Source organism: Dermacentor albipictus, chromosome 3 (assembly GCF_038994185.2).
Source record: "Dermacentor albipictus isolate Rhodes 1998 colony chromosome 3, USDA_Dalb.pri_finalv2, whole genome shotgun sequence".
NCBI lineage: Eukaryota > Metazoa > Arthropoda > Arachnida > Ixodida > Ixodidae > Dermacentor > Dermacentor albipictus.
Genome location: NC_091823.1, coordinates 106673036 through 106685587, shown reverse-complemented (window position 1 = coordinate 106685587; position 12552 = coordinate 106673036). Strand labels below are relative to the sequence as shown.

Below are 12552 nucleotides of genomic sequence, written 5' to 3'. Positions count from 1 at the left end.
TTTGGTTTTATGAAGTTGTACCTTAAGGTTTATCGCAGAGCTTGCAGCTATACTGCTTCCAAAAATTTGCAAGAATAATCTCTCAGATATCTATTTTTCTAAGAACGCAAGAATGCTGCACGTGGTCTCGCAATACATGAGCACTTTTCCTCTACGGAAGTTGTACGTGCGACACAGTAAATTTCACTAAAGGCACAGCATGAAATGGTGACCGAGCGCGGCTTATTATTGGTGTTTTGTTTTTGCTAACTGCTGGGGCTTGTGAACAAAGTGGTTCCTTTAAACACGCAGTAATACTGACGACTCAGCAGGCCTCAATCATTTTTCAGCTTCCCAGTACCACCTGCATAAAGACTACTTATATCACCTCTAGCGAAAAAATGCATACTTTCTATAATTTGGGTCATTCGGAGAAATATAGATACATTTGTTAATAAATGAAACTCTGAGTTCTTCAAATGGATTCTTAAAAAGTAGCGCAGATGGTCATTCTAATCTTAACATTCCCAGAGATAGATGCCTTTATGGATCCCTTAAACTTGAGAACTTATCTCACGATTTAGGTGCTCATTTAGTGACACTGCAATCAGAGTAATTTTGTCAAATGAAAACACCAAGGTGACAAATAAATTCAAATTACTTTTATGCAAAGCAGTAAAACCGCGCAATACTTATGTTGAAGAAAATGAGGACACAAATAGTGCAGACGAAGAGCCCGAATGTTGCTAAGTATGCAAGGAAACTGACTAACCTGCTCATTTATCTTTGCAAACTTTTACGCGGAAACTAAAGAAAGTGGCATAAGTACGTATACACTGTAGTTCTGGTTGGAGACAAAATAAAGCTTTCAGCAAGTCTGAAAAGGAGGCGGCCTCGAACGCGGTATAATAATGAGAATTTCAGCAGTACATGTTTAGTCATGTAAATTTAATTGGGAAATATTTCCTGCACAGCACGGCACAGCTATATTGGTAAAGGCACACAAAATAATTCAAAACAGCGGTGCATGCCCACGTTAGCCATGGCGGCATTGAAAAATCCTAGAAAGCGACGTTTAAACTATGGTTCCAATTCCCGAAAGCACGAATTTCAGGAATGGGGGAGCTGACTTGAAAAACGCTGGAGGCCTGTTATGCTACGACAAGAGGCACTGGAAGTCCGTACACTGTACCAGATGACGTTTCAGCGTGGGCTCGTGTTACAGTGAAGCAAAGAGCAAAGCATGCGGTAGCAGCTCACTGCAGGTCGTGTTTTGAGCTTCGTCCGAGCGGTCAGGACAGTCCGGTGTCCCGTTGCACACAAGCCGCTCCACAATGCACGTCCCGTCTAGGCAACGGAAGTGGCCGGGGTCGCAGGCAACCTCACGCCCAACTGCACGGGGAGAAGTGGGCAAGAACAGAACATGTACGTTGTAGTTGCCGAACGAGGGACGTTTTTTTTCTAGTATTACAAGTCCACGCGGCGCCAATTGCGGTGTCTAATTGGAAACTATGAAGGGAAGGGGTTTTGTGGAAGGTTTCGCGGTAAACACGCACTTAGACTATGCGAGCTGCGGTTACGGGTAATGTTTCAGCACATCTTTTTTTTTTTCGCGCAAGAGCACCTAACGAACACGTTATGCCTCTGCTCTTTCTCCTTATTCAAGTAGCACGACTATGCAGAACAGTCGTTGGGATGCGAGCGTGGAAGCAGTAATTGTTTATAGACATTACCACTGCCACATACAGGTCTTAGAAATAATTACGTTAACTCTTGCGCGGTTCTTGCGCACGATGGCTTTGTAAAAACTACTATATATATGCATTTTTGCGATTACCTAGGTGAACCGCTGCTCTGTATCAATGAGTTAAAAATAAAAGAAGAGTTTGAGAGTCGTAAACTATCTGCAAAGTATATTTAGCCCATAGAACCTTAGAAATATTCCTACTGTATCATTTTTTTAACTGCACACGTTGAGTCCAAGCATTGGATACATTTTTTAGAGTTCCGTCCGAAGCAAACGCTATCTGGTGTAAAGAAGGTGCCCATACTTGTTTTTCTACAATTATATTTCGCAACAGCCATATTGTATTGCTGATGCGTTTAGAACCAAATATATTGTTGTTTATTAGGCAAGGAGGCCGTGAAACAGCAGACTCGTAGAGTGCGGAACCATGGCTGCTTTGGTGTTCGTCCTCCCTCGCATCGCGATGGCTTTAGAAGACAAAGATTAAAGACCATTCTGTTAGGAAGGCAGATGAATATTATTTGAGAATGTCATCATGTTCCTGACAGCGATGCCGAACGTGAGATGGAGAAAATTAAAAAGGCGTGCGAAGTTAGAGGAGTGTAAAGACACCAGCGGAGGGGGCCATATTCGGCACCTGTCGAACTAGCGGACTGTCCATTTCGGCAGCTGCTGACGTGCTCATTGGCTGGGCTTGGGATAAGAGCGAGAAAGAGTGAGACACTCGCAGCCTACCTACTTATCATTAGTACAGCTCTAGACTGCGTGACGGTTTCCAGAGAAACAGTTCGTGTGTGCCTGTGTGTGTGTATGTCTTTTTTTAATCCTTTTCTCTCTCTCGCCTATCGCATCCTTTTGCCCCTCTCCCAGTTCAGGGTAGCCAACCGGAGATAATCGCTGGTTAACCTCCCTGTCTTTCCTTTGCCTTTCTCTCTCTTTCTCTCTAGCCAATCAGCGGCCAGTCCATTAGGTCGACACGTACAGAATACTCCCCTCCCTCCTCAGGCGGCGAGAATGTCTTACGCGCCCCGCTAAGCGTTACCGAAATCGTATCATTGTTAGGAACTCCGTCCAGCGGCGCCTTTTCAGTTGACGTCACAGTCAACATTGGCAAAAAAAAAAACAAGTTCTCGAGAAATTGTTATTACTCAAAGTGCATGGATGTTATGAGGTGCTGGAAAGTACGGGATGACGAGGAAGGAGAGTCGAGAGTTTTAGCGTTTTCCGTAACCGTCTTAAGCTTCGTGTAACATCGGGTTACTAAAGACGTGAACTGCAGCAGCACTGCTGGTAGCGACATCTTTCGACGTTTTGTCCACCCATATGGCGTTTGCCACGTTTTTGTGTTGCATGGTTATTCGTGTCAAAGGGGAAAAAAACAAAAGATGCCGGCATGGCAACGATTACATCACTTGAGACAAAGACCTCTGCAGCAGCAGGGAAGTAAAATAAAGTCAGTCATAATCAGTAGGCTGCGGTGGCTTAGTGTCCATGGGGTTGAGCTGCTCAGCTTAATGTCACGGGTGCGATTCAAACCGCGGTGGCTACTTTCGATGCGGGAAAAACTATAAAAAAAGAGAAAAAAAACCCCGCTTGGTACTTGGATTTAGGCGCACGTTCAAAAGGCTGGGCGGTAAAAATAATTCCCTTGTCCTCCACTACGGCGTGTCTCATATTCAGACCATGGTTCTGGCAACTAATTGCCCATAATTTTGTATTCTCTAAGTCCGTGCCCTCTGTGGTTAAACAGTGAGCCACCAGACGCCACCGCACATCCGGCCGCTCAAGTTTACGCTTCCGATAATCCGGTGTTCCGCACATGGCAATACGTTTGCGAGCGAGCTAAAACTGCCTTAAACGCGATCTCAGTTGGAAGGACATGTGTGATATAGTACATACAACTAGTACATGCAACGTATGATATATGCAATATGATATGATATATAACATGCATGATATAGTACATGCAACGGCCAAAGCCACCGTTGCATAGTTATGATCAAGCTGCGTTTGAGGCTCAAATGGCAAAACGCTGCTTCCAGAACTACATCGTGGCAGAGTGAGTAAGACATCCGTACGGTATAAGGCGCATTACTCAATGTCAACGCAGCAGTAACTAAAAATTGTGCCAGAGAAGTGTTCACTCGTTCACGAAAAAAATAATAATAAGCGCGTCACCATTTCAGTATACTAACTCCACATCCAACTTCGAAAATCACGACAGCGAAAGGGGCCAAAGATAGCTAAAAGAATACAGGCAACGAATTTCACAATACAGTGCGACATAAGAGAGGCAGAAGTAAGTAAACTGCGACGTATTCAGAAAAGAAAGTATTACGCTAGATTGTGTATTAGAGCAGATAAGAGTCAAATGCGATGCTGAACATAGCGATGGCAGCTGGACAACTTCAAGCAGTACTTACGAACAAAATACTTCGTGAATATGGCCACCTGGCTCGCATTCACTGAAGGCTCTTAATCTAGCATTGTTCCTAAGAGAAAGTTAACAGCCAATCCTGAAGCTGGACATCTACTAACAGCGAAGGCGGCCGGCAAATGGCACCGATCGCTTACGAAGGAGGCGGCAAATTCTCAGAGCTTTTCTTTCGTAATTGCTGTTTGCCACTGACTGCCCGCCATCTCTACCACTTTTTTTGCGACATCGACAACAGCTGGCATCCGCTCTTACACACATCTCTAGCGTAAGAGCACTCTTCTTTTTCGGAATACGGACCGAGAAGCTGTGGAAACGACGTCAAACGTGAAACCCCAAAACGCGGCACACATTCGGAGATATGAAGTGCGTACCGCATCCATCCTCGTCGCTGTTGTCCGAGCAGTCGAAGTCTCCGTCGCAGCGCCACTCCAGTTGTATGCACTTTCCCGACAGGCACTGGAACTCGTGCGCGGAGCACTGTCGCGGCGGGCAGTCGCGCTCGTCCGAGTGGTCGTCGCAGTCAGCGTCGCCGTCGCACTTCCAGTCCACGTTGATGCAGAAGCCGTCCTCGCACCGGAACTCGCCTTCTTGGCACGCACTCTTGCCCTCTGCAACCGAATTCGACGACTGTATCTGTCGAGTAATTAGCAGCCAACACTTTTCTTCAATAAGCGACGAAAAGAAAAAGAGAAAAAGAAACACTCGACAGAGTTTGACTGTGACGTTCTGCTGAAATGGTTGGTATACTATATAGTCGCACCTGTGACCGGTTCGCTGATCGCATGTAGACAGGTTTGTCCAGTGTTGACGGAAACTCCTGATTGATATGCAAGCAGTCGTAGCAACCTAAACATGGCACAAAATTTAGATGTGTTCTAAGAATAAATTCTCAATTTAGGTGTAGTCAAAGGCACAGCTTTTACCATCAAGAACGAATGCTGCAGTTGTTCCCTTTTGAATCCTAATGATGCGCTTCTGTTAAATGACGAAGTTAACACATATAAAGACGGAGGAGAAAGGTCGATTGCCGCTACCGACTGTTCAAAATCTTACGCCTTCAAAATCACCTATATAGTGCTGAAGAAATCGATGACATTGTCTCCTGTCTTCCTGGGCGGTGTATATGGTAATCTACGTTCGACCTTTCATTGCTATGCATCCCCAACCAGACGTACTCCCTCAATGTTTACGTGTACATAATGGTGGCTTATATCCGGAGCTATACATATACAGGGTGTCCCAGCTAACTTTAGCCAGAGCTTAAAAATGTGTCCATGCACTCTAAGACGACACTACCGAATGCAACTTGCTTGCTTTTGCAAGTAGTGTGTCGCGCTAATTTTCTATTTTGCTTAATTGTATAATTAGTCAATGTTAAGCAACCGACTTCTGAAGCAACGAAGTTAGGCGAAAAATTCCAATTCGAAAGTTGTAGAGCCCTTTGCAAAACGTCTGATTAGATCGTTTCTAACTTTCTATTTATTAAGTATTAGTGTTTTTCAGCGTACTGCGGATGCCCACGAAGTACAAAAAAAAGAAGATACAACGTGGCATACGCTCTTGCGCACCGTGATTGCAGCGCTCCCGAATTGTCCGCGTACAAACGAACACAGCATCTAGCAGGCCGCATAGCTGCTTAAAAAGCGACGGGGCAGTGAGCAAGGCGTTGGCTGTGCGATTTAGGCCAGCGATGTGCTTCCGTCGCGGCGGTTCATGATAGCGATAAGCAGCACCCCCGGCTAAATGCTATGTTCGTTTGTGCGCGGAACGCTTGGGAGCAGTGCAATCACGACGCACAAGCGGGCATGTCATCACATGGTATTTTTTTCTTTTTATTTCGCGGGCTTCCAAAGTAAGCTGAAAAACGCTAATACTTAATAGATAGAAAGACAGAAACTGTATATTCGGACGTTTTGCAAACCGCTCTGCACCTTTATAATCTTTCTCCTAGCTTCGTAACTTCAGAAGTTGGTTATTTAATCTTGACTAGACATCTAACTAAGCAAAACACAACACATAGCGTGACGCACTACATATAAAAGGGAGCAACATGCATTTGGCCGCGTCGTCTTATAGTGCGTCGGAATATCAAAAAAAAAAACTGGCTAAAGTTAGCTGAAACACCTTGTATAGTGGTTTATACTCGATGGATGATACTCGAACTTTATGACTTTCATTTTGATGATGGCCAATAAAGAGAAATAAGAAAATTACGACAGATATTAAAGCGGGTGCACATGGCTATCAGCATTGTTCTCTCACCACAGCCTTCTTCATCAGACCAGTCACCACAGTCGTTGTCCCCGTTGCAGCGATAGTTCATGCCTACACAGCGGCCACTGCGGCACTGGAAATCTTCAGCCAGGCACAGGTTAGACGTGAAAGCTGCCAAAGAAAAAACAAGCAAAAAAACGGTCGGAAGTTGAGGATCGGTAGTTCTGATTTGGTACATATGATGATGATTGATGTTGGTCAAAGAAGTGCGACCAACTAATAATTTCTTGTTATGGCAAAAAGGTCGCTGAACTGAAAAAGCTGGCGCAATGTTAAGAAGAAGGCGTTGGTGGGGATTTTAAAGAACACGGCCATGTAGCACTTCTATATCACCATGTGCGCACAAATGACAACGCCGTTCTTCCTCTGTCTCTGTTTTGTCTGCCAATTCTTACTTTCTCTACATACCACTGGCCGAGAGTGGGCAGCCGGGTTTCCTCTTATTAATAAATTGTTACCCAACATAATAGGTAATTGCCAGGGTATATGCTGTGCATGATAGGTGTAAATGCTTTAGAAGAAAGTATATGTTATATGTGCGTATAGCATATGTGTGTTCAAAGCAAGCAAGCGGTTAAAGGCTTGCTTTTCTTTTATTCTTCTAGAGTAAAATCTTGGTTCTTGGTGATATCTTGAAGGAAAACACCCAATGATCAACATTTAAATCTTTTCTAATATACCTTCTAAAACCTCGGTTCTTGCTGATAGCTTGAAAGGAAACACACAACCATCAACATTTAAATTTTTTCTAATATGCCTTCTCCAAGTTCGTGAAGAAGGTTTGAAGTAATCAGTGCAAAATGATGGCATGGGTCCTTATATTGCGTTAATTCTTGCTCCCCCAAACCACTTACGAAATCTGAAACATTCGCGCAGAGTGAAATTCTCGCGATGACGCAAGGCTACAGACATCGCGGAGATACTCGAACATTAATGTGGCGCCTAAACTTTCACGGAACGAGGATGGCAATAACACTGCGCAATTTGGGCTAATGGGGGCTCATTTCTCGGCCGTATGCTGAAGGATGTAATACTTATCAAGCGCTAGCACGGATAAACATTACACGAGTGCGCCAGCAGTGATGACAGAGTGGCATAAACTGACGCTGACGACCTCAGCAATCCTACCTTATTACACGTTAAAAAATTTCACAAGCTTTTGGGGCCATCGTGACCCCAAACAAGTAATCGCCATGTGTGATGCTTGCGTTTCCCTTTTTTTTTTGAAAATTCTGCACTCGCTATTTTACTGTCAAGAATATTATATTTTGCTCATAACGTTTGTGCTGTTCGTGACCTGAAAGTACCGGGGTCGTGCGCATTTAAAGAAAGGAAAGGCAAGCAAGATGTATTATCATTTTTCTTTGAGGACAAAATAGGCCCCAAATCGGCAAAGGGTGCACACTTTACTCTGCGTGCATAGACAACGTAGCGCTAACACACATCTTTCAACAGTGAACGTTTTGTTTCCCTTTGTCGCCTTATAATGAGTAAATCTCCGAAAAAAAGTTTACGACGTCGCGTGGCCACTGGTAGGTTGGGGCACCAGAGAACGTGCATTGCGAGCCGGGCAGGGTATTATGTTTGAAGGATGCGCAACCAGCAAACATAGAAGTGCCCCAACTTCAGGTTCAAGAAGAGTCGAGTTAAGGACTGGTACCTACCGGTGCAACCACCTTCGTCCGAGCCGTCGACGCAGTCGATGTCTTTATCGCAGCGCCAGGCCAGTGAGATGCAGCCGCCCGTCATGCACCGGAATTCAGCTTCCCCGCACAGCCGGACCGCTGCATGATAAGCTAACTGTACGAGTCCATTTTTTTTTGTACAAGGATGTTATAACAATGACACATTCACATAGCCTTTATTGATGCAGCAAAATGAAACACTAATTTTGTAACTCATGCACCTGGATCCTTATAACCAGTTTCGCTAGTAATGGATCCATTACAAAAAATAGATCTTAAGAAGGAATTAAAAAGAAAAGACATAAGTATCACACGATTAGAACGATTACGTCTAGACAATCAGGATGCTATAGCTGGGAAGAAGCTGCTTTCAGCTCAACTTGTGAAAAAAAAATGACGCTGACTCTGAGCAAATTTGCGGGGCCACGTTCACTGAAGTATTCGTTTCATATCAAAAGCTGTTGACCTGTGGACTTCGCTAAATGTTCTTGTACCTGTTCTTGAATATCCATGTGGCGCTTGATCGGCCATGCCATCACGGGCACAGATACTGACACAAAGATTTTGGATATTTGCGAAGCGTCAATTTGTTAAGTCATTCAGTCAGAAGTCAGTCAGTCAGAAGCACGCCGCCTAGAAAGTATACGCGCTCCCTGTTTCACACAAACCGGGGCGATCTTCTTTGGCGTGTTTGTGTGTTTGAGTGCATTCGTATACGTCGGTGTGTTCTCTATGGCTCTGAAGAAATTTACTAAGATATAACCACAAATGACCAAACCATGCTTCTTATTTTGCTATACTGAATATCAGGCAGTATCTGAGCTCTTAAACGTTTTGAACGAAAGCTTGTGCTGCCCCAGTAAATACTTTTTTTCGTGCTATAAGGTATTGCCATAGTTAGATACCCTTTTGTGTAGAATGTTTCACGCTCTGCAAATGCTTTCTTTAAGTTACGTAACTCGCATTGTCAAGCATAAGATAACGTTACTGGGAGCGAGCAGTTTTGTATCTGAAAAGTTTTACAAAAATTGAGTGCGGTCTTGCTTCTAGCGATCCTAAATACTGTAAACGTGTCTGGCCCACACTAACCGTCATCGAGCATTCATTAATTAAATTATGCGCCACAAGCGCCCCCCCGCCTCCTCCCCGTGATGAAATCCTTATCATCTCGGGGATGATGGCCTTATCACCCTGGGGTGATAAGGCCAGTTTTCTCATTGATTCGGTGCCTGCGCGATTAACTCGAGATGCGTTCAGTTGTCACCATATATTAAGCGGTCACGCGCATCGCTGTTCCTTCGTTAATTCAACCCTCTTTGTTTATACTGATCCAGGAACCAGGAAAGGGATTCGTTTCGTAGTCAGCTGGTCTGTATGCTCGTGGAACGAGTCGCGGAGGGAGAAAACGTCAGTTGCGTTTAACTTTTTCTTTTGCTTCAATATTTCCTCGAGTGACGGCTCACCGCGACGCTGGCAGACCCTCGGAACCATACACACGTGATATGGTTTACATAAAGTGGAAAATAAAATCATGGGAAACAGCAACCATCATCAAACCCTGCAATAACCGTTAACCCCGTAAGCAATTTGATTGTCACCCGTTACCTCGTCTGGTTTTACAGTGGAGTTGTTAGAACCTCGCTGAATTTCTCTTGACGTCCGCAGCTTCTCCGAGCTGAGAGAGAGAGTGAAAGCAGAGTACCAAATAACGTAGCGCTGCGTTGTGACGCGGCGACGGTGGGTGGAGCCTAGCGAGGAAGAAGGAGCGGCGCTGCGAGAACACAGGTGGTGTGACGTCATTGCTCTCCTATAAAAACCCGCGCGTTTGCTTCGGCGGTCCTCTTTCTCGCAGTGGAAAAAAAAACATGCGTGGCTCTGCTATGGCAAACACCACAGACCAGCGTAGCCGGGGGAAGCAAAAGTTACACTAAGTGTGCGGTTTGGCACTACTTTACTGGCCTTCCACCAGCTCTGCTGGTATCTGGTGTTTGCGGTAGCAGAGCTATGCATAACTTTTTCCTAATTGTACAGCAGTTTTCGTGCAAAATTGGCAGCTGGAAACAAGAGGCGCAAGAAGTCTAGAAATTAAGCGATCTACTAAGAGTGAGAGCAGAAGCAACAGGTAAACAGAAATGAAAAGCAAAAATTAGCAAATTTAACCGTTGTTTGTGTAAATATTTGTGGATCAACATAATTTTATTTAAAAATGGAAGCACAGAAAACGCCGCCGCAAGTGGAGAATAATTCGGCGTGTTTTGAATGACGGTTCTACAATTATCAATCGAGCCGCCTGAGGTAACCACTTCTCTGGTGTGCTTGTGTGTGTGCTTTTCTGACCTTCCGCGGTAGGCGCAGTGCGCCTAGAACCGCAGCGTCCTGCGCTTTACGCGGTTGTACGGGACTGGCGGCAACGCATCGTTACGCAACTTCCCTACTAACAATACCAGTCGGTGTTGGCACTTGGTAGAGCAGTAAACGAGGAATCCAAAAGAACTGCGAGTGTTTCGCAAATATATATTTCTCTGTAATTCTCCGAGAACTAATTCAAAAAACGCTACTACAAATTCTTATTCTACTCTTTCGCTTGTTTGCTTGTTTGTGGCAGTGTACTACTTGCGCTTCTTTGCTGCGCGAGTTCTTTTGATGCGGTTCCTTGTTTGCCAAGTAAAGCAAATGTGAATCTCACAGGCGTACCTACGAGATACACCTTATTTCGTTTCTCTTTTGCACGTTTACGCGTCTTTATGGCGAATGGTGGGTATTGTTCACATTTGTACTACTAAAATTAACCCACCCCCTCATTTGCATAGAGAAGTCACCTCTGCTTCCCCCTCCTCCCCGATAAAATATCCTGGGTACGTGCCTGCTAAGTGTGCTGTGCTTATTGAGAAGGCGAAAGTCTCCGGCGAGCGCCAGAAATACTTTAGACTGCTAGGACGTGTGCTGACGCGCCATTTTCATTAGGTTGGGCGACTTCGCCACAGACAGTGGTGTTCGCAAGTGCTCCAGTAGCCTGCTAATGCAAACTGTATGCCGTGGGTTACAACACTGCAACGAAGTTGATCGTCCAGTTACTGCATATCTAGAGCAGCATGCGCATAATTGCGGTACAACAAATGCTCCACACGTGTGTAACCAACGCGTGCCGTTAATGTGCGACCAGATCGGGGCTCGCGCCTAACGAGAGGAGCAGGGTTGCACCACCAAGTTTACACTGGCCACACAAGGGGTCGTCAGATGCACTTGTCCCACCTAGTCTAACGTCGAAATTGATTGCGACCTTTAGTCGTTGCTTGTTCCCTCGCGCTGGCACCGCTGTAATGATATGCCATGGTGATCATGCTATAGAACGGTATAGAGCATTTTCCTATGCGCGTTAAGCCGCGGATCCTGAGCGCTATAGACTAATGGAGCTAGTCGCTTTACTGCGAGGTTCCTTCATTGGTTTCTCATTACTTTTCATTTTATACGCGTTATATACTTAGCTACAGCATAATAACAGTAAATGATGTCAATATATCCGTTAAGTAAGAAGGAATCTATAATTTTCCTAGTTCACTGTTTTTCATGCAGTATCACTTCTCGGCACCGTTCGCTTACTTCCGCTATGCGTCTATGGACCATTAATGTTACCTGTAGGTACTCAAGTAGTGATAACTTAGCCATTAGTGACTGATACTTGTTAAACATTGCACTGTAGCCATGAAGGTGAGCGCGACTGTTGCACTTCCTAAATAAAAACATGTACTGCAAAAAGGATGGAATGGTTTGAAGGCAGACATTATTCGCAACGTGAAATGTCCGAAATAAAAATAATGTGACGCGAGAGATTCAGCCCCAACACATGGCTTATATGTTGTGTTCGTAAGTTATTTCATCAGAAACAAAATGAAACAACAACAAAAGCACGTAAAACGTGGCTGTAATGCATGCTGAATGAATGCTCAAGCTGGCAACTATCAGATACCTAAACTTTTAACAAAAACGTTAACTGGCGATTAAGATACACCCTAATGCGAAATTTGAGCGCAGCTCTATAGGTGTTTTCATTTCGCGATATATTGAGGCAAAAAATTTGAGAGAGACATGTAGCAGAGTTGGCAATCGTCGAAAATCTGGTTTGCGGGCCAAGCGCGTCGGCTTTCATACATGACTCGTCAGAGGTTCCAGTGTATTCACTGGTGCCACTTGGCTTCCAGAAAGCACTACGAACTTGCGTCACGCATACATTTACATTACAAAGTAATCGCAAACCATGGTCATCAAAGCAAGCGCAAATGAGATCAAGCTAAGCAAACCGTGCAAGCGCGAGCGAGAGTTGACGCGAGCAGACGATAGTACGAAACCATCCGCCGGCCGAATCTGCGTGAAACCCATTTCCCATGCGCACATCACTAAAGGGGCCGCTCTCATTGTTTTCAACCGTTCGT

General features: G+C 44.8%; 1 protein-coding gene across 1 annotated transcript in view; it reads right to left on the bottom strand.

The window, feature by feature from the left end:
• The window catches only part of LOC135904890 (low-density lipoprotein receptor-related protein 4-like), a 216091-nt gene that overhangs the window by 59665 nt on the left and 143874 nt on the right, over positions 1-12552 (bottom strand). The window contains exons 4-7 of the mRNA XM_070535911.1: positions 8102-8221; positions 6426-6548; positions 4512-4771; positions 1240-1360 (exon numbers count right to left, since the gene is read on the bottom strand). Of these exons, the coding sequence (XP_070392012.1) occupies positions 1240-1360; positions 4512-4771; positions 6426-6548; positions 8102-8221 (624 nt within the window). The remainder of the gene's footprint in view (positions 1-1239; positions 1361-4511; positions 4772-6425; positions 6549-8101; positions 8222-12552) is intronic.